The sequence below is a fragment of the Perca fluviatilis genome, chromosome 3, assembly GCF_010015445.1.
Source record: "Perca fluviatilis chromosome 3, GENO_Pfluv_1.0, whole genome shotgun sequence".
In the NCBI taxonomy this organism is placed as follows: Eukaryota; Metazoa; Chordata; class Actinopteri; order Perciformes; family Percidae; genus Perca; species Perca fluviatilis.
The window spans coordinates 8,624,324-8,647,007 of record NC_053114.1 but is presented as its reverse complement, the minus strand read 5'-3'; the positions used below and the strand labels follow the sequence as shown (position 1 = coordinate 8,647,007).

Here is a 22,684-nt window from a genome sequence, read left to right as displayed (position 1 = left end):
TTTTCAAAACACTGAGATTAGAAATGCTAATGTGTTCTTAATTTGTTATATTTGTATTTCTAATCTGTCACAAGAATAACCAGATTTTAATTGTATCTTAATCTATTTTAGCAGCAAAGACAAATTGATTAGTTGTCAACTATGAAATTTATCGCTAACTATTTTGATATTCGATTAATTGGGTTGAGTCATTTTAATAGACAAAAATGTCAGAATTCTGTGATGTCAGCTTGTTAAATGTGAATATGTTCTAGTTTCTTCTCTCCTCTGTGACAAATCTTTGAGTTGTGGACAACACAAGACATTTTGAGTACGCCATCTTGGGCTTTGGGAAACACTGATCCACATTTTCTGACTTTTTAGAGACCAGACAACCAATCAATTCATCCAGAAAATAATCAACACATTAATCAATAATGAAAATAATGGTTAGTTGCAGGTCTATTCTATTTTAATATGTTTTTTGTTCCAGGTTTCCCAAGCGTTGATGCGCTCCCTACCCCCATACCCCTGCCATGGTAACCCTCGCACCCCAGACCTGCAGGACCCCATTGCAGAGGATTTCGCCGACCCCGGCCTGGACAGCAGCGACAGAGGCTTCTCTGTCAGGTAAGAGGTTTGGGTCTCAATGTTAATAAATTAACACAGAGATCAATGTTAAAAAAGCAACGTTTTTGTCATTCTTTTAAGCTTTTTTTCAGTTTTTTGTACTTTTTTTGGAGGCTATTGTTGTTGTTTTTGACATTTTTGTCATTTTTTTGGGGTCACATTTTTCAAAAGTTTTGTCGATTTGTTGATGTTTTTGACACTCCTTTCGCTGGTTTTGTCGTTTTTTGGTTTTTTTTTTTACAATTTCTTTATTGATTTTTTGCTCTTACAACTTTAGTTTAACATGCCCCCTCCCCTGACCCAACCCACAACAAAGTTTCTTTCTCAACATCTGTCTTTCACAACATCTGCTTGATGTTTCTTTCTCAACATCAAGCAAATGATATGACAGTATCACATGTACAGAACAATGGCTCCGCCAGCAAAACCATGAAACACATACAGTAAATACACAAAAATACAAAATTGCACCTTTTCTATCACCCTCCAAGACATGCCTCGGCCCTTGCCCCTTTAATTGGGAATTTTTTGTTTTTCTTTTTATGTCAACTATAATGTGTAATGTATGTTTTTAAATGCAGACCCCGGGGTAGAGTAGCTGTTCTACAGGGCACAGCTAATGGGGACCCTATAATAAACCAAACGTAACTAAACATGACTTTATTATGTTAACAGGGGCTCACCCTTTAGAAAGCATGCTGTGTCTGTTTTAGATTCATGAGGAAGTGGTTTAGGTCGGAAAAGAAATTCACTTCCTGTTTTAGCAGAGAAGCTGTGGCAAGTTTTTAATGAGTGAGAGCAGATGTTAAATACAGCCGAGTTCTACGCTGCTGGCATACACAATGCTCAGAGGTGTGTAAATGACATTACATCCTCATCTCATATGTATTTTTGTCTTTTTACACACAGCCTGGCCACGCTGAGGGAGTGTACCATTGAGCGAGGGGAGGGGGGGTCTCAAGACCAGGCAGCACCCACTTCTGCTTGTGCTCACTCGCTCATCTCAACCATCCCCTCACAGGAAATACAGAGGATGATCCAGGAAGTCCAAGATCTGGATGAAGAGACGCTGAAGGTAGACTTTCACTTGGTATAACCCAGTTTCAGTGATTGTCTAGACCAGGGGTCTTCAACCTTTCTTTATCTGAGGGCTACTTTAAAAAACGAAAGTGGCCAAGAGCTACTGGCATCACATCACTTACATGTATCTATATAACCATTCCCTCCAAAAAAACGCAATTATGCGATCGCATAATTCAATGCATAATCAGCCAAAGTCCGCATATTCATGCGGGGGCCGCATTTTTTCAAATATGCCGCACTTTTGCCGCATAAATTACCGGTGCTTGCATGATTTCATAATCCCCGCATTTTCGTTGCAAAAAAGTCACATATATCTTAGCAGAAAGTTCAAAAAATGTTGCGTTTACTTCACACAAGAGCAGCCATTTTCCCCTGTTGCCATGGGAATGTTATGGAGTGACGTAATTACGTGACGTGAATATCATCAAAAAGTGTTGGAGGTTGAATTTGATATGTACTTTGAGTCTCTTAAGTTGGTATCCAATAAGAAAGCTATCTTAATATCTGATGTCTACTCAAATTTCTTTGTTTAAGTGCTCCTGCTGTCTATATTTTTTACGATTTTTGAAAGTCTGTCTCTTTTGTATCTTTTATTTCCCTCTGTTTAGCCTATTACTTTTATTTTTACTTTAATATTATATTATTTGTATATATTTTTGTATCTTATTTGTTTACTTATTGCAATGACTGAATATCTGTAAACTATTTTTGGAAATTAAGTTTAAAAAAAGCAGGGTGTTGGGGGAATCACTTTTTCTTCTCTTTTTCATCAAAAAGTTCCCGCATTTTTTGCAAGTTCCCGCAATTTCATCGCATAAAATTGTATAATTTTTTAAGAAACATGCCGCATAATCAAGGATTTTTGCCCGCAACAATCACAAGAAAACTTTTTCTGGAAGGACTGTTTAACACACAGAAGCTGAATGAAGCTATTGTTTTTACACGTATGAAATTGCAATACCCAATACTTAACTTCACATCAAGGTTTATGACTATTTTATCCTTCTTATTATGGGTCACATAGTTAGCTACATCACCTAAAATTCACATCAGGGTCCAAGAAAACATTACCACTTTACACTTTTTATGTGCCACATAGTTAGCTACATCACTGAAAATTCATATTAGGGTCCAAGAACACTAGAGCTCTAGTCTAGAGCTCTAGACAGGTTATAAAACTGTAAAAACTATTAATTAACTATTTCTTACATTGTGATGTACTGCAAACAGACTACAAATCCCTTACATTAGGGGTGTTCAACATTTTTAGGCCAAGTACCCCTTTAGCTGAAAGAGAGACGGAGCAGGGACCCCCTACTATTGTACATACATTGTATAAAATTGAGTTGCATGTTAAACTAGGCCAGATTGAAGAAAGTAAATGGATATTAATATATTATTTATACATCATGTTTTAATGTTTAACATACATGTGGAGGGCACAGTGACTCCTTAAGTTTAACTCTATAGCTACCATAGTGGCTTAGCCTGACAAGCCAGACCCACATCAAGATGATGGGTCTGGGAACTCAACATCGGCAGGGCTCAATCCAAGGGGCCGGATAAACGGTTGTCTTTCAAATTCCCTCTGCACTCATAGCCAACCAGAGCAACGCTAGTTGATAGATTAAACTTTTGCCGTATCCGGTCGGCAAAACTTCGAACACATCTTCCTTTTTTAAGAATGACTTCAGTGCTTAACTCCAAGTCTTCCAGAGTCGCGGCCAAAGCCGATTCGAAAGACCGCTGTTCGCCAGCAGCGGCAGCAGGGAATTCACGCGGAACCGTCGCAACTCTGCCATCCTTATGTTAAGCCCGCCCACCGACTCTATACACAATGTAATTGGACTGACAAGAATTTGGTTTTTCCAGCTCGCAAGCCGGAGAGTTGCTAGACTCTGCTAGGGTGCGTTTAGATTTCTAGGATAATAGTGGCTACCTTACCTATAGTAAGCTTATCTTCAATGTGTAAATTAAATGTTTTTTTTTCACAAATGGGCCAATTTATATTTGCTATTATTAGGGCCCGAGCGCCGTCAGCGTTGAAGGCCCTATTGAAACTGAAGGAATTATTATTATTACACCAAATTAATTGGCTTTTTGAGGGGCTTAACATATTCAAAAACTCACCAAAATTGGTGGTCGCATCAAGTCTGGTGGAAATTTACGTATTTTAAGGGTTTCGGGAATAGGCGCGCAAAAATGGCTTGCTAGCAGCCCCTACAAAGTTTAAAAAATGTAGCCCCTGCAGTGCGTTTAACGTAGACTCACGAAACTTGGTATACGTTTGTAACATGTCAAAATGTACAAGAACTGTCATTGGAGCCATACCCTAAACCCAACAGGAAGTCCGCCATTTTGATTTCAAAGTTCGAAATTAGTGCGATTTTGGCCATTTCCACATGTCGTACTTTAACGAACTCCTCCTAGAGATTTCATCCGATCAACTTCAAATTTGGTCTGTGCCATCTTAAGACGTTAAAGATGAAAAGTTGTTAAAATAAAAACTTTTCATCATAGGGCGTGGCCGTGGCGGGGCGGCCATTTTGTGCGTTTTGCCATCAAAACAGGAAGTGGCTGTAACTTGAGTGTACATTGTCCAACTGGCTCGAAACTTTTCAGGATTTATAAGAGTCCAACTCTGAGGACAAATAAAGGCCGATATTTACTTAAAGTCATAGCGCCTCCTAGTGGCAACAGGAAGTAGAAGCTAGACTCATTTTAGTTCATGGGCCACATACCCCTAATTTGATCTCAAGTGGGACAGACCAGCAAACCACTCCAGAAAGATCAGAAACTTTATCTGCCACAGAGTTTCTTCACAGCTTGATGTTGGCAAACGTAAGTTGCTTCTGCTACGACAGCGTTCTAAGGCCGTTGTAGGAGAAAAAATAATGTCACAAGACCCGGGAGAGAGTGGTTATATTCCGAGAAAGAAATTAAAATTTCTAAGATTAAAGGTCCCATGGCATGAAAATGTCACTTTATGAGTTTTTTTTACATTAATATGAGTTCCCCTAGCCTGCCTATGGTACCCCAGTGGCTAGATTAGGTGTAAACCGAGCCCTGGGTATACTGCTCTGCCTTTGAGAAAATGAAAGCTCAGATGGGCCGATCTGGAATCTCCTCCTTATGAGGTCATAAGGAGCAGGGTTACCTCCCCTTTCTCTGCTTTGCCCGCCCAGAGAATTTGGCCCACCCATGGGAAAGAGAGAGACATCATGGCTTGAAAACAAGCAAAGTGGCAGTTGGTCAAGGCCACACCCCCACCCTCCAGCCAAGAACCTTGAATAAGCAATATATTTATTTATTAAAATATTGAACTATTCCTTTAACTATTACAGCAAAGATTCCTAGTTTCAGAGGAACATATTATGGGTTGAAATGTTGAAATGTTTTCATCAGTTCATGGTCAGATGATGGATGGATTACAGTCAGCACATTGGTTTGATGCAGCACACTGTGAACCCTGCTGAACCATATCTTTATATAATGAAATGCTAATGTAGTTACTGTAAATATGTATACTGTACAGGCCATACTGCTACTGTCTCAGATTACTGAAAACCAAAGAGGCCAATGTGACTTAATGATAGATGCGTGCGTGGGTGCCTGAGTATGTGCGTGTGTGTTTGGATGTGTGTGCATGTGTGTGTTTTGGCATATTGGTCAAATTGTGTTGTCATTTAGGCAAGACCTATTCATCTTTAATAAGTGTAAACATTTAAAATGATTAAATTAAATAATTGTGATGAATGATAAATAATGTTTTTCTTTTGTGTTTTTTGAACTGAATTAAATTTGTATTGCTTTTTGCACTGCAACATTTAAAATTATTAAATGAATAAACAATTTTGATGAATGATAAATAAATAACATTTTTCTTTTGTTTTTAAACTAAATTCAATTTGAATTGCTCACAATAACCACAATTACCTGTCAAGTTGTCAGTGCGTAGATCTGCTGCCCTTATACGGGTTTCCCTATGCTAATTAAAAATTACCTGGCAAACGTAATTCATCGACATACTCAGCCACCTGGGAGCCATCATGGATCTGCATTGTGTTCCATGTATAACAACCCTAACAGGATTTCACATAATAAACTCATGACCATCACCTTTACCTTTTAGATTTAGATGTAGTGTAGTGAACGCAGTATGGCCTTGGTGATGTGAACAATGCCTGCTGGTAATGAGCCAGTTAATCTTAGCTAATCACATAAAGAAGAAACAAACTGAAGTAGTAACTCTGCCTCTTTGTCCACAGCAACTGGTGGACATCCATGTTGTGAGTCTGCATAAAGAGGAGGGAGCTGGGCTAGGATTCAGCATCGCGGGAGGCTCGGACCTGGAGAGCAAAGCTCCGACAGTAAGCAGCGCTCTACACACTCACAGTGAGCACAGGAGAACAAGGGTAAAGCGTGATTTATGGTTCTGCGGAGGCTCCACGCAGAGCTTTCGCCGTAGCCTACATAATGGCCTGATGTTTATACCGTGCGTTGGTGTGTGCGTCGATCTCTGTAAGAGAACAGCAGGGTTTGCGTGTAAATGTATGATCATCAGCCACATGATCAGATGTTTCTCTTTGAAACAGTGTTGGATGTTTGAACATGTCTGCAGAAGATTGCAAAGGAAAAAGAAATTCTGTCCCAGTGTGTTGCAAGAGAGAACATAAGGTGCGACGTGGAGGAAAACTTGTAGCCAAATGCAGAAGACAGGGTTGAATAGCACGGTTATATTTCTATATCTGTAGCTGTCCTATACATGTGATATGACAGTGAGGACGTAGTTGTGTATGGTATTACCGGAATTACTTTTAATTGTGTACACTTAGAGTTACTCTCTCTCTAAAAATGGCAGATGAGAAAGGCCTACTGAAGCATATTACAGCATTTCTGATTAATGCTGGGAGGGAGCACAAACCATGCAATAAAGAAGATCCCTTTTTTAGAGTATTGTCACTTTGCTGCCTATTCTGGAATTTTTTTTTAAACTGAGGCAGACAAACAAGAAAACAAGGGAGATTTTCTATGCTGTATTCTGATCAAATGCCCCCCTTTACCTGTTTTTACAGATCCAAGGAAAAGGCACATATTAAGATTTTGGGATTGTATTAATCAATATACTCAAACAAAGATTGATTTTGTAGAGAAAAAAAGATCGCCAGTGCAGCACATACACCACTGGTCAAAAGTTTTAGAACATCCCAATTTTTCAGTTCAAGTCCAATGAATAGCTTGAAATGGTACAAAGGTAAGTGGAGAACTGTCTGAGGTTAAAAAAAAAAAAAGTAAGGTTACCCAAAACTGAAAAATAATGTACATTTCAGTATTTTACAAAAAGGCCTTTTTCAGGGAACAAGAAATGGGTTAACAATGTAAAGCTGTTCTGCAGCAATGGAGGTTGATCAAGCTTTGAAAGTTGGTGCTACCAATTCCTACAGGTGTTCCAACTGGATTACTTACAACCCCCTCTGGTTGTATAAAAGTATTGTTGGAACACACTGTGGTACCGTACCCTCGTGAGCATTATTTGAACAGTATTGTACTGCAGAAAGTAGTGTGTTGCTATAAAAATGGCAGGAAAAAGGCAATTAACAATGGAAGAGAGACAGACCATCATAACACTTAAGAATGTTGGTCTTTCCTACAGAGAAATTGCGAAGAAAGTCAAGGTGTCAGTGAGTACAGTATTCTTCACCATCAAAAGGCACTTAGAAACTGGGGGAAACTCTGACAGGAAGAGGTCTGGCAGACGCAAAGCCACAACCGAGTTTTGAGAGTTTCTGAGAGTTTCTGAGAGTCAACAGCTTGCGTGATAGGCGGCTCACAGGACAACAGCTTCAAGCACAGCTTAACAGTGGTCGTAATAAGCAAGTCTCAGTTTCAACTGTAAAGAGAAGACTTCGAGCTGCAGGTTTGATAGGTCGAGTTGCAGCAAGAAAGCCATTGCTAAGACGTCAGAATAAGAAAAAGAGGCTTTCCTGGGCCAAGAAACATCGTCAATGGACTACTGAAGACTGGAAATTGATGAAATCTTTGGTTCATCACGCAGGATTTTTGTACGCCGTCGAGTAGGCGAAAGGATGGTTCCTCAGTGTGTGACATCAACTGTCAAACATGGAGGAGGAAGCGTGATGGTCTGGGGCTGTTTTGCTGGATCCAGGGTCGGTGATTTGTACAGAGTGAAAGGCACCCTGAACCAAAACGGCTACCACAGCATTTTGCAGCGCCATGCAGTACCCTCTGGTATGTGCCTAGTTGGTCAGGGGTTCATCCTACAGCAAGATAATGACCCAAAACATAAGTCCAAGCTATGCCAGAACTACCTTAGGAAAAAAGAACAAGATGGTAAGCCACATGGGGGTGTGGCCTTGACCAACTGCCACTTTTGTAAAACATGGAGTGGCCAGCACAGTCACCAGACTTATACCCCTTTGAGCTGGTTTGGGATGAACTGGACAGAAAAGTGAAAGCAAAGCAACCTACAAGTGCCACAAATTTATGGGAACTTCTGCAACAGAGTTGGGAAGAACTTTCTGAAGAATATTTGATGTCCATTGTAGAAAGAATGCCACGAGTGTGTTCAGCTGTTATATCTGCCAAAGGGGGCTACTTTGATGAGTCAAACATTTAGAGTACATTTTGGTTTATAAATTGATTCCATGATTTCTTTTTTAACTTAAATTGTTCATTTGTTCTATTATTTTCTATTTATTTTATTATATAAAAATGGGGGTGTTTTTGACCAGTAGTGTATGTCTTCTTAGTTTTTTTATTTAATAAGGTGCATAACAGTGACTAACGTTTCGATGTAGGTTACATCTTCATCAGAGACCTGTCCTGCCCTGGTTGCACCGGATTGTTGTGGTTTGCAGAAGCGCAGAGAATTTTCTTTTTCTAAAGTTTGATTTTAATTGGATAAACGATTATTTTAATTTAGCCCTATTGTCAGCCAATGGCGCACACACTCTCTGAATGTGTGTGTGTGTGTGTGTGTGTGTGTGTGTGTGTGTGTGTGTGTGTGTGTGTGCGTGTCTGTCTGTCTTCCGCCCAGGTGCACAGAGTGTTTCCCAGTGGCCTGGCAGCTCAGGAGGGCACCATCCAGAAAGGAGATGAGGTGTTGTCTATAAACGGACAAACACTGCGCGGCTTGACACACACCGACGCCACCGCCGCCCTGCGCCAGGCCCGCAGTCTCAAGCTGGCCGTGGTGGTCGTCTGCAAGAGGGCCGAGGAAGGAAGAGAGGAAGGCTGCAGGAGCGAAGAGCCCCACCCTGCAGGTGATTCATGCAACACAAACATGGGTTTCATGAATCACCTGCATGATTCAGACTAGGGCTAGGTCTATGCAATTTTTAGATTTAAATAAATCAGCAGAAGTGAAAAGAGTAAAAAAATGTTCTACTTAAGTAAAAGTACTGTTACTTTGTTGTTTACTCAAGTACAAGTAAAATTACTAGTAAAAGTAGCTAATTTAAAATGTACTGAGTAAGTTACTTAGTTACTTTTTTAACCTCCAAACATCACATTTATATAGATTTTATATCTTATTTATACTTATTATAGCACTGTTTGTTTGACAGATATTGTTGTATTAAATCGGAGTCTTTTGCGATTTGATAAGGGAAAGCCATATCATGGTTTTCGATTTTAGTTTGTTTGACAGATACTTTGCCAAAGCAATGGCGCAAAACGTTAGAGATGTTTTATGTGAAAATGAGAAGTTTTGAAAATGTTTTTGCTTCATTATTATTATTATTATTATTAGACTATGATGGTTGTCTTGTTGTGTAGACTCATTTTTGATGAATGAGAGCGGTCAGCGCTAATCTCCTGCGACCACTTCATAATAAAAGTCAACTTGTCAAGTCAACAAGTCCCTGCTGAGCACACCACCTCCGCACACTCCTCTCAGAAAACCCCCGTATCGTTCCAAACTGTGAACCCAACGCAGCTGCTATATCCCCACAAGACATCCCATTCTTTCGGTTTTCTAATATAAAACTAGCATATTCGTCTAAAAACATTTTTACGTCCATGGTCTCATTGATGTCCAAATGATTTCCGGGTATGCAGCCGCTTACTACTTACGATCGCTTCCGGGTCACGAAAAAAATGAATGAGGAATAAGATTTATACACACATTTTAATTTCCGAGTTCCATCTACAAACACATCAAAGACAATTGGATAACAAGATAGTTTTTCGTTTTCCGTTTTTTAATATCAAAACAAAAAACGAATAATGGGTTGTTTTTCCATTTTTTGTTTTCCTATTTACTAATGGTAATTGGGAAACTGGCCGTTTTTTGTTTTTTTCCTTTCAAAACGAAAATCCGTTGGCCGCCAAGTACACGGACCCAACGCATTTATGTTGATAACAAATGTACAGCCAACACTAAAGATGCTTACATTTCAAATTTATTCGAGTCCGCTTACGTCCATTTTTTAACGAGCCGGCAAAGCTGCGCGCATAGGATTGTGGGTGCTTTGGGAGCGTGGAGTATATACACATGCATCCTTTCCATTTGGAGGATCCTCGACAACGGAACAGTCCTTCGACGGACTTTGATGACTTAGCATCCTCGAAATTCAGCCGTTGAAGGATCCTTCCTTGACTTTGAAAAGGGGCTACTCTGTCTGAGCCCTTCCTGAAAAGCCCAGTCTGCTCTGATTGGTCAGCTGGCCCACTATGTTGCCACTGGCTCAAGCAGCATCTATTGGGCAGCACATATGAAAAACTGGGCTGGCTTTCTCAATCAGTGACATCATTAATTGAGGAATTTCAAACAGGAATGTGGGTGAGGCGTTTCAAACAGTTCAGAAAAAGTGCTGTCTGTGGGAGAGAAGCTCCATTTGGAGTGAAAGATGTTTTTTTGTATGGGAAAATTCCATAAAAGCATAAAAGCGGCTCCAGCTTGTTAAATGTGAATACTTTCTAGTTTCTTCTCTCCTCTGTGACAGTAAACTCAATATCTTTGAGTTGTGGGCAGAACAAGACATTTGAGGACGTCATCTTGGGCTTTGGGAAACACTGATCCACATTTTTCACCATTTTCTGACATTTTGGAGACCAAACAACTAATCCATTCATTCCAGAAAATAATGGACAGATTAATCGACTGGGAAAATAACCGTTAGTTGCAGCTATACTACAGTATGAGATAAATTACTGTACACCTATTGATTGAAAGTTTCAGCTGTACAATGAAGGTATGGCGTGCTACATTGTCTGTGTAACCTGTTTGGTTATTGTGTTGTTGTGTTGCAGAGGAGGAGCAGGGAGCTCCGGTGAGTGTGGAGCTGGAGAAAACAGCTGGAGGAGTTGGCTTCACTCTGGAGGGAGGAAAAGGCTCCATCCATGGAGACAGACCTTTGGTCATCAACAGGATCTTTACAGGTACGGGGTTCTTGTGCGTACTATGAAATGGAATCCGTACGAATGAACGTATGCCCCTGTGTAGAAGGGCACACTCCTCCACACAGTAGGCTACACATCATATCGGATAAGAACAGCTGATTCCAGACCTGTAAACGGCTTCAGCGTCGATAATCACTGCTCCCCCTGGTGGATAGATAAAACCATTGCAACTGGTTTTCCACACAGCGCTTGGGGGCGTTACTAGGGATGGGTATCGTTAGTATTTTTCCCGATACCAGTGCTGAAGTGATACTTTTAAAAGTACCTAAACGGCGCCTGAACCGATATCAGGTTCCAACCGTCTGTGTTGTTTTTCCGACAACGGCAGCCGCAGATTTTTAATGTCCCAGTGTTGGAATCCTCTACAGTGAAATACAGTTACACTTCACACCGTTTAACCGTCCGTTATCTGCATTTTTAACCGTGTTAAATCCAGCTACTAGCTAACGGGAGGCTAACGTTACCTGCTGTCAAGTGTAGTGTTAACTAGTGTGACATGCATAGATCCTTCTAATGTTTGTTTCGGAGCATCCGAGAGAAGCGCAGACATTTATGAGGTACCAAAATCCACGTTGCTATTCAGTCCGGTAGATACCGGTCGTTTAGGCACCGGTGCACCAGGTTTCGCTACCCAACCCTAGGCATTACCACTCGGCCCCATGCCTACACTACGTGATCGCAGGGGATTTTTTTCAGCCTGGGCCAGGCCAGGGACCCGTCACGTACCTCATGATGCTGACATTATAGCATTTGATTTACAGTTACAATGAAACAGTTTCCAATAATATAAAAGTAACCAGCACTAATGAACCATCAGGGAAAGAAAGTTCATTTCTCAGAGTACTGTGAATGAATCAATGGCATTAAAAGGAGAGACAATTCAGATATCTCGGTTTTCAAAAAGCAGGAGAGGATGGGATTCATTCCTGTGATGTAATCATTTTCAAACTGGAAATGGAGGCTGGGGAATGGAAGCTGTAACTACTGAAATAAATGCTTGGTCGTAGTCTTCTATCTGGTTTATTTGGCTCTTTGTGTAAGTAGTGCAGGGCCCGCTCAAACCAAACAGCTTTCACACTCGACACGCGCTTCCTTTGGTCCTGAGCAACACACCTGCCATCACGTAGTGACGTAGGGTTGCGTCACACACCCAAGTCGCGGCTACTCACGATCAGAAACACCGGTGAACAATTAAAACATTTATTTTAATTATTGAATATATTGTATCGGTGAAAGGTAGGGTAGCTAGGTGTGCAACCTCGGGCCCCAAATTATGATGTTTAGATATGACAAATATTAAATATTTTACTATTCAAACTCTTTGCAACCCGAAATAACTTACAGAAGGCCCCCAAAAAAATCTTCACTTTTCATTGTCGGCCGCAAACCTTGCATCTCCATATTTGGTCACCCTTTATGTCAAATACTTTAACAGTGACAAAGTGATTTTGTCTGAAATTTCTTTTGCTCAGTAAAATGTTTTAAAATGAGTCTTTCCTGTGTGTGTGTGTGTGTGTGTGTGTGTTTCAGGCGGAGCAGCAGAGCAGATTGGTCTGCAGCGTGGAGACGAGCTGCTGCAGGTCCAGGGAGTCAGCCTGCAGGACATGACTCGCTTCGAGGCCTGGAACATGATCAAGGCTTTACCTGAAGGAGCCATCACCGCGGTGATCCGGAGGAGGCAGGGGGGGGCCGAATGACACACACACACACCACACAGCTGTTTGGAGCCTCTTACGGATGAATGAATGAAGAGGCCAAAGAAAAAGAAAAGAAAAAAAAGAGAAAAAACAACAGCACACAGATGTTGGCCTTTTATTACCAGTCTCATAAAACTTGGAAACAAATACTGCACTCAATTTAAAAAAAAAAAAAAGCGTTTCAGACCCACGGCTCCTTTACATAAAATAGTCCAGATGGATTATTTTATTAGTATTTTCTAAATAAACTGTGATGCCAAAGCACAAGCAGAGTGCGGGATTTGTTCCTTTATTTCCAAGTTGATTGGTTCAACAACTTCTTGAATACATTTCTAGTATTTTTATATCACATTTCTGATTAGATATTGAAGTTTATTAAATGGTCAGTTCACCTATAACCCACTTATACCGGTAACTCGCCGTGTGTCCCAATTCCTGTGAATAAGTCTCAGGTTTGTGGGTTATCCTGCGTACTGCTGTTTTGTTTACATTGAAATTAGATTTCTAGAGTTGTTGAATACAGAGCCCAGCCTCTGTCATGGGGGAAAATTAAAACGAATGTATGCACACAAATAAATGAGTCACGCTCTCAAATTAATAAATTGCGCGTCCAAATGACTAAATGTTGTCCTCAAATTACTAAATTTGTACACTCATATTAAGGGAAATCAAAGATAACACAATGGTGTTCAACAGGCAAACTAGTCTCCACAGCATTGTGGAGTAGGCAGAGACGGTTGTTCTGCAAAATAGTCTCGTGAAGGAAGTTTTTTTGGTGGAACATTTGCAACGTGAGCCATTTAAATTAGCTGGATACATATCGGAATAGCGGCATGTCTGAATAGAAGCATGTCGGAGTGGCGGCATGTCGGACTGGCAGCATGGAACCGCCCCTGTTAATTCTGCCAGCATTAGACTACACAGTGGTGTATGTGACCAGTATTACTGAAACAACATCCAATGTACTAGCATCACAACAGTACAAAAAGTGTTGAGGGGACAGGGGCTAATGTAACGAATGTGGTGACCAAAAAGACATTAATGTAAAGGAATATATTCACAGTGCTAGAGTTAGCACTCTGGATGCTCGTCAGTAACTGATTGGAGTACACACAACACACTGTAACTTCACTTCCCACTGCTACATGTCTTTTTATTGGCAGATTAGATTGTCAGGTCATGGGAAATTTTATCTGCTTAGATTTAATGCAGTTTTGTTAAAGGCTATGTAATGTTTGACCTCCCTTGCTTATATGTTTAATACTATGTTCTGTTAAAGCTATAGTGCGTAGTTTCTGTCGCCCCCATGAGTAATGACAACAAAACTGTCTGTGCGTCCACATGATGCTTCAGAGTAGCATTAATCCCGTCAAATCAAGGAGAACACGGAGGATTAAAAAAACCTGATGGACTCTTCAGAAGAGGTAATGGTAGTTTTTATGTCACCTTAGTCTCCAACGCTGAACGATCTTTCTTAGCGGTGACGTAAAACGCATCACTCGAGCTTCTGCGCACAAAATTTGCCGGATGACACTATCTTCTGAACGTAGCCATACTGAGAAATACAGAGAGAGTTGTGTGGTCTTAATTAGCCAATGGCTTGAATGTAACGGATGTTCATCAATATAAAATAATCACGCACTACCTAATTTGTGCACATGAATTAACTAATTTGAGAGCATGAAATATTCTTTGTGTTGTGTATTTGTAATTTAAATAGCCTAATTTTCTTTTAATTTCTACATGACAATCGCCACCTCTTTCGGCCTCTCATTGGAAAGCTGTTCTTTGTTAACTATGTCTAGAATGAGGTGGTGAATACATAAGTTTCCTAGAATATTTCCTTAAAAGTTTATATTTGCCAATACTTTGTCTAAATAAGAGGCTTTTCATTTAAAAGGCCAGATAAATGTGTACCAAGCAGTTTTATCCGCTCTATCCGTCACCCTACGAAAATAGCAAGCAACTAATCAGGCCACATGAGTCCCATGACATATCATGAAAAACTGATTTTAGCTAATGTGAGTCAGGTGGTCGGTTTTCTCTCCCCTCGCTACAACAGCTGCCTTACTAATCAGTCTCCAAGTCTGTAAAATGGCTCAGTCTGACTAGGGCTGGGTACCGAATTCAATACTTTTTTAGGCACCAACCGAATTGCCTCCTTAGTGTCGAGTATTGATAAAAATGCCTCGTCATTCGATACCCAATTTCAAAATCTAAGGAGTAAGTCTTGTCTTGTAAGTCTTGAGAGTGAGCCAATAAGCATGCAGCATGCTTCTACCAGGATCTACTAATACTGCTCATTGGCTGTCTAACATTACAAAACTCTACTTTACGCAAAGAGACTGGGCTCACGTAGTAGGAGATGAAAAAAATGAAAAAGGATTTGTGCTGTAATATTGTAATTTCTTTTTGTTAAAATAGATTTTATAATATTGGTATTGAAAAAAGTATTGTTTAAGAACCGGTATCGAAGTCACGGAATTGGTATCGGTATTGAAAATATTTTTTAACGATACCCAGCCCTAAGTCTGACTCGGTTCAGACATTTGCACAATGGGGCGCCAGGGAAGCTCACCTGGTAGAGCGTGCGCCCATATATAGAGGCTCATTCCTCGACGCAGTAGCCCGGGGTTTGACTCTGACCCTTTGCTGCATGTCAATCCCCCTCTCTTTCCCCTTTCATGTCTTCAGCTGTCCTATACAAATAAAGGCCTCAAAAATGTAAAGAAATTAAACAAATCTGAAGGAGAAGGGAAGGCCTAAAGGAGATCAGTCACAATAATGCAACAACTGTACGTAACAATGCAACCCAATAAAACAGCCCAGTAACACATCTGTGCTGCCGTTGTACTGGATTGATCCAGATTGTGAAATGTTTGAGGTGCAGGTGTTCAATAGGTGTTTTTAATGCTCCTGTGTGTTTAGTCTGTATGGTATGAAAAACTAAATATGCAGTCACGTGTCCAAGAACAGAAGTATATATATAAGATTAAACATCTATTTTTTTCTCAGCAGTGGTACTGTATGTATAGGAATCAAAAGATCAAACAGTGTTAAGCACTTTTGTTGACTCGCTAGCTTTGAGTTTGACCCTCCTGCAACCTCAGTCTGTATCTTAACTGGAATGTTATGGAGTTGTATTTGTGTTTCAATTCTGAGCCTGCAATGGGACATCTTGAGCATAGAAAAAAAGTATATACATTCAGTTTTGTAGAGAAATGATCACTCATTCCGTCCTAATAAATGTCATATTTATATTATCCACAAACATGCACAACCATAACTGTAAGCAAGGAATTTGATGCAGGGAAAATGTGCATTTTGTTCACTTACATTTTTAAACAAGCACAGAACAGATACAATAGTCTGTGTGGTAATACATTCTCTACAAAATCTATTTGTGCTCAAAGTCCCATTGTGCACTCAGGATTAAGACCCAAATATAATACCATAGAATGTCTTTGTATGCAACCACAAAAAAAAAAATTTTTCTATTACGGTAGCCTAAAATATATAAATTTACAAAACAGATAGTCACTTACATCTGGTGTAAGAATAAAAAAGAAATACTTGTATAAAAACTGAGCCAGTCTGTGTGATGTTTCTTTCTCCCAAGTTTGCAGGTGGCTTGAAAATAGTTATGAGAAATGTTTCTGTTACAGTGCAGGCCTGGGGTCTCATTTATAAAACTGTGTGTAGATGTAGATGTGCGTACGCACATCTGTAAGCAATGTTCCCTTTATAAATCACAGATTACCCACAAGTGTGCGTACGTGAATCAGCATCTTATCCCGCCCTGTACACGCCCATTTTTAACCATAAATAGTCAATGCAAAGCACCTCATGAATGCTGATCAGTATGTTGATGACCCTGGCAGTTGTTCTTTCGTTACACTGAATCATGACATCTGGCGGGCGGGGAAAAAGCTAAAAAATTCTCAGACGCTCGGGAATTGCTGCAAATTGAATTATAACTTCGGCCTGTTCTTGCAGTGTAGGGAAACCTGCTCTATAGACTACCTACCGGTATATTAATAATACTGTCCAAAACGGCAGGCATTTTGGCACTCTGGGACAGCTTCGATATACCAGACCTATATGATAAGATTTAACACAACTATATATTATATCCAAACAAGCCTTAGCGATAAAGTTGAAGATTATATATAATATTTATATAAAAAACACTTAGCTGTCTGCCATTTCCCTCTGGAAACAGTTGGTTGCCCCCAGAGTGGCGAGGACCTCTATTTGGACCGGGATGGCACGGTTCCGGTGCGTTGCCCTCTCTACTGGACCCAATTCAGGACATCGGTCCAAGAGCACAGCTTTAGGGAATTTAAATCGGCATATTAGCCAGTCATCGTCATGGTCCCGTCAGGACGGGTTTTTTTTGCTGAGTATATATAAAACGTTACCTTGCTTAATGCTCGGTTTCCTCGCTAGCTAGCTTAGCTATGTTCCACAACACATGTAACGTTATCTTACGTGTTTTATCCAGCAATGTTTTATCGGCCAAGAAGCGAAAGAACGAGCAAGATGTCCGCTGTCCGTGTGAGTTACATTAACGTTAAATGATCCTAGTAAGAAAGTCCCAGACATCGTAGCTTCAGCTAGACGTCACTTATGCGATTTTGGGGTCAGTAGTCTTTTTAATTATATATTAATTTTGACGGTGTCGTACTTCAACAGTTTTAGGATAAACTGAGACTTGATTCACTTTTAAAATTATCTTTTAAATTGACAAATATCTGAGTGTAATTCATTCAAACAGGATCAAGAACTGCGCCTCGCCTGTTAAAGTGTAACTCTCGCCAAAATGCAACCTAGGGTCTTTTTGTGAATGTACCCGAGTCAAACTTTCGTTTAAAGCATAATTAGGACAGAAGCGCCACTTTTAAGATTTACCGTATTTTTACAGTTTTTCGGTCAAATGGCCTTTTGAATGGGAGTGCTAGGGGCACTTCTATGATAGCATCAAAATCGCTATTTTTACAACCCTGAGAAGGCTCGGCGCAACATGAAACTTTGCTTGAAGTATCACCAGGGGCTCTACACATAACCTCCAGCATTGAGAACATGTGTACAGAGTTTACTAAAAAGAAAGGTTTTGAACAACTCACTGTAGCTGTTGTTTTTCCGGTCGCTGTCCATCTCGCAAGTCAAAAATAGTCGAGGGAGGAGAGCAAAGATGGAAAGTTCCTAAAGCTTAGTTCCATATAAATGCACAGATAATTTATTGTTTTGTCGTTAGTAAAAAACAATATTGACCTTGTAGTTGAAAAAGGAGCCTCATATAAGAATGACATTTCCTCCTAAGGAGTCCGTTCTTTTGCATTCGGAGATCGACTCTTTTTGACTGAGAAAATGGCGGATAGCGAAAACAACTGCTAACGTGAGTTGCTTAAAACCTTTCTTTTTAGTAAACTGTGTACACAAACAATGTTCTCAATGCTCGAGTTCATGTGTAGAGCCCCTGGTGATACTTCGAGCAAAGTTTCATGTTGTGTCGAGCCTTCTTAGTGTTTTAAAAATATAATTTTGATGCTCTCAAAGAAGTGCCCCTAGCACTCCCATTCAAAAGGCCATTTGACTAAAAAACGAAAATACGGTGAATCTTAAAAGTGGCGTTTCCGTCCTAATTATGCTTTTAAATGAAAGTTTGACTCTGGTACATTCACAAAAAGACCCTAGGTCGCATTTTGGCGAGAGTTACGCTTTAAGTTTAACGAGCAGGCGGCGGCAGCAGGGGGCGGTGACAAAAAGCCGCGGTCAAGTCGGACAGTTTCCAGCTGTTTCCAGCAGCCTTCAGTCTGAACAGGAAGTTAGAGAAACATTATTAAAATGTTATCAGACCCATGTATCAGCTTGTACACAGTCTCCAGTTGTTTTTATTAAGACAGAGTAGCCTGTTAAAATGCTCTACATGCGACCTGTTGCTGATGTTAACAACAGACGATGTAGAAAATGATCCCTAATCTGAACGGTTTTAGTCTCTCTCACTAGGGGAGAGAGGGCACAAATTAACGCAGGGTTAAATGTAAAAGGGTTTTTTAGATGGTTGCACAGGGTAGAACCAGATGTGCTTCAGGGCATGTCCAACTTGGAATACTGTTGACTTCCGCTGTCTCCGAGAGAGAGAAGAAATTGTGTTTTGGCATCATGCTAGTATTTGTTTTTGGTCAGAAGTATTTTTTGATTTCTAAAAGAGTGTGTGAAAGTCAGTGTATCTAATCTTATATTGCCTCGATCACCGTCCTCTTGGCTAACACATCTTACCATTTTAAAAGATGTGACCATCGCTTAGCAAATGCTAGCCAGTCCTGAGGTAAACGCAACGCATCGGGGCTAGTTGTGACGCAGTGTTAGAACTAAGCCGCACCAATAATTAGACTACAAAAGGAGCCTTTTATTTGCATTAATGTTTCAAAACCAATATTTTGAAAGTATTGAAGTACAGCATGAACAACTATGTATTGCATTTCTTTTGTCCACAAAAGAAATGCACAATGAAAAATCGCAGGACAAGCACAGCTAAGGGGGTTTCTAGGGAGGTGCTCTGTCTGGCAGCCAGCGAGGAGGAAAGAGAGGAAGTTCAGTTAGGGGTGCAGCGGGTTCCTATGGCATCTGCCATGTCACCCTACCACGATTAGTTAGCAAAAAAAAAAAGGATGCAGGGGCTGCATGGTGGCAACCCACCATTGCCAACCATGGGTTATTCAAGCCACAGGAAGGTTTTTCCAACAGAGGATGAGGAGAAGTTGAGAGACTACTTAATTAAAGCATCAGGAATGTGCTACGGGCTGAGCCCAAGAGAGGTAGGCCTAATGCTCTGACCTTAAATTCGGGTTCATATTATTTCCCAGTTATAAAAAGTTAGTTTGAATGTTTTAAATAAATAGTTATATAAATAAATAAATATTCATAAGACCGTTTGTGTGAAACAAATGTAAAAGCAATTAATCTATTTACTGTTTTTTTTAGGTTTTTTTCTCAGGTCAGGAAACTTGCATTCCAATGTGCAGTTCACTTCAACTTCAAGTTCCCAGAGTCGTGGCAAAAGTCCCAAATGGCAGGTAGGTACTGGTTTAGGTTTCCTAAAAAGGAATAGGTCTCTTTCAATCCGGAAACCCCAGGCCACCAGTGTAGCAAGCGCCACCAGTTTTAACATTCACACAGTGGGGCATTTCTTTCAGAACTTACAGACTGTATATGAGCGCCAATCTTTCTCAGGAAGCAAGGTTTGGAATATAGATGAAACAGGAGTAACTACAGTCCAAGCACCGGAGGGGGATCATCGGCCCGAAAGGACAGCGGCAGATAGGGGCATTGACATCAGGGGAGAGCGGTAAGCTGGACTGTTGCTGTAGCCATAAATGCCTTGAGAAATTCAATCCCACCCCGTTTTTCCCGGTAAGAGGTTTCATGCACGGGGGACCACCTGCTTCACTTGGCGTGGCAAACGGCTCAGGGTGGATGCAGACGGAGGAGTTTGCGGAGTACCTTCATCACTTCGCGAACCATGTGAAACCATCCCTTGAGTCCAAAGTGCTACTGTTATTGGACAATCACGCCTCCCATATATCCGTATTGCAAAGAACAGGGCATAGTCCTGCTTACCTTTCCTCCACACTGCACAAACAAACTGTGTCCCCTTTTCAGTCTTTCAACACCCACTTGGATCAATGGATGAAGGCCAACCCAGGGAGAAACGCCAACATCTATGATCTTCCTGGCATCGTTGCTAAAGCGTTGCCGCATGCAGTAACACCAGAGAACATCACATCAGGGTTCAGATGCACTGGACTTTTCTGCGGTGTAGGTCACTGACAGGCCAAATCCAACCTCTACTTCACTCACTCATGGCCCCTCTGCCACAATGCCAGGCCCCTCTGCACTCACTCATGGCTTTTTTGAACTCACTCATGGCCCCTCTGCACTCACTCATGGCCCCTCTGCCACAATGCCAGGCCCCCTCTGCACTCACTCATGGCCCCTCTGCCACAATGCCCGGTTCATCTGCACTCCCTCAATTCATTCACTTCGTTCAGCCCTTCTCATGTCAGGCCTTTCGCAAAGGCCTGTCCACGAAAGGCTGTGACCAAGCCCAGAAAGCGGGTAGTAAGTACCATCCTCACCAACTCGCCCAGGAAAGAGGCTGCTGTGGAGGAGATCAAAAACAAAAACACAGCATCCAACAATACCAAAAGAAGCCGCAGTGGGGAAAAAAAACAGATGACCGCAAATATATCTATCTCTAATGATGACTGTGTTGTCTGTGGAGAACAGTGTTACAACTAACCCTCTATCTGTTACAACTAACCCCGCATATGGGGCAGGTTGTAACATTTCACCTATCGCCACTCTTGGTGGAACTGTTCAAGAACGGTAGGTCCTACAAACAAACTTCCAGTGCACATTTGTAGCAGAGACAGGTATGTTGCTTGTATAAAAAGATGAGCAGTAAAACTTGAATGGTTTTAGAAATATTCAGCCAAAACCAAATTGGCTTCTAGAAATCCCAACCACCAGCAGATCCACTATAATTTTGTCCATAGAACTTATTTGACCCCTCGTAGGCTGTGCCTGATGAAAATTATTGGTGATGCTTCATGCACGCTTCATTTCTTCATAAGTTTTGGGAGTGTCCCCCTGTTGCACGGTTCTGGCAGAATGTTGCCTCAGAACTGATGACATTCGTCTTTGCCAGCGTCTTTGATGAACCAAATCTAGCGTTACGAACAGCAACATCTCACCGCCTGTCGGACTGTTACGTATTTTTTTTTTGTGTCATTTTCAGTCTGTGGCCCAACAGGTGAATTAGCTCTCCAAGCTAACGTTAGTCAAAGTGTTGACATGTGAAAGCATCAAACGCGCATTTTAGATGGAGATGAGATTATCCCCCGTCGTTCCTCATCCCCGTTTGCTCAGCGCCGTTAAATTGTACGTACAGGAAGCAGGAGGTTTCTACCTGGAAGTTATTGTGAATAAATAATGTGATTGGGTCTATATACTGCTAAAGAAAAAGAGCAGTGGTGGACAAGATGTTCTTATTAATCATTTTAATGCTGGTGAAATAGAAAACTAACTGGGTGCAAAACAGTACAAGATAAACAGTTTCATGTGTTCTGACTGGACATTTAAAACTCATGGAAAAATGTAAACAGAGGAATAAATCAACATCTGACATTTATCATTTTACATATATTCTGTTAGGCCAGTCATTAAATTACCCAAGACCGTGTGTACTCAGGACAACCTGCAACTAGTGTACCACAGGAGACACGAAATGTCTGAACTGATTGTTGGCGCACAAGAGTCGGAACAATGCACAGAAAGAAACTTTGGATTGGTATGTGAACCTCAGTCACAGAACACAGATTTAACTCTTGGTATTTGGTCTCATTTAGTGGTCCAAAAGTCCATCACAGTCACAATCTAATACTTAAAGGGTTTAAGTGAGACTGGTTCTGACAGTTTGCTTGTTCTTCGACCCCCTTGTCATTCTGGATACAGCCAGATGCTTGTTGGTCAAAGTTCACTGAGGTCAGATAAATCAATGCTGAACAACACGTTGCTGCATAAGTGAGGATGGATCAAACTAGGTTTAGAAACGAGTAGACTTTTGTTTGGAAAAGCTGCTGGTGATTCGGCAGATAACGTCACAACTTTTTGGTGGCAGTCCAAACAGGGACGTCCCAGCAGTCGTTCCCAAAGAACCCATTTCCATCTAGTATTAACAGGTTATCTGTATCTGGATAAGCGGGGTGGTGGGGGGTTTATTGCATGTGTAAATGCATGCAGAGTGCAATGCAAGCGGAAAGCAGTCGGATCACCCAGACCACATCTTGAGTTGTTTCAGAGGTCTA

The 22,684-nt window shown here is 40.9% G+C and overlaps 1 protein-coding gene across 2 annotated transcripts in view; it reads left to right on the top strand.

Moving 5' to 3' along the window:
- Window positions 1-16,400, top strand: part of il16 (interleukin 16) — a 67,015-nt gene extending 50,615 nt beyond the window's left edge. For both annotated transcript variants that reach the window (XM_039795362.1, XM_039795361.1), the window contains exons 21-26: window positions 473-609; window positions 1,519-1,684; window positions 5,961-6,062; window positions 8,750-8,975; window positions 10,966-11,094; window positions 12,646-16,400. In XM_039795362.1, the coding sequence (XP_039651296.1) occupies window positions 473-609; window positions 1,519-1,684; window positions 5,961-6,062; window positions 8,750-8,975; window positions 10,966-11,094; window positions 12,646-12,812 (927 nt within the window). In that variant the 3' untranslated portion in view covers window positions 12,813-16,400. The remainder of the gene's footprint in view (window positions 1-472; window positions 610-1,518; window positions 1,685-5,960; window positions 6,063-8,749; window positions 8,976-10,965; window positions 11,095-12,645) is intronic.
- Window positions 16,401-22,684: the final 6,284 nt, after the last annotated feature.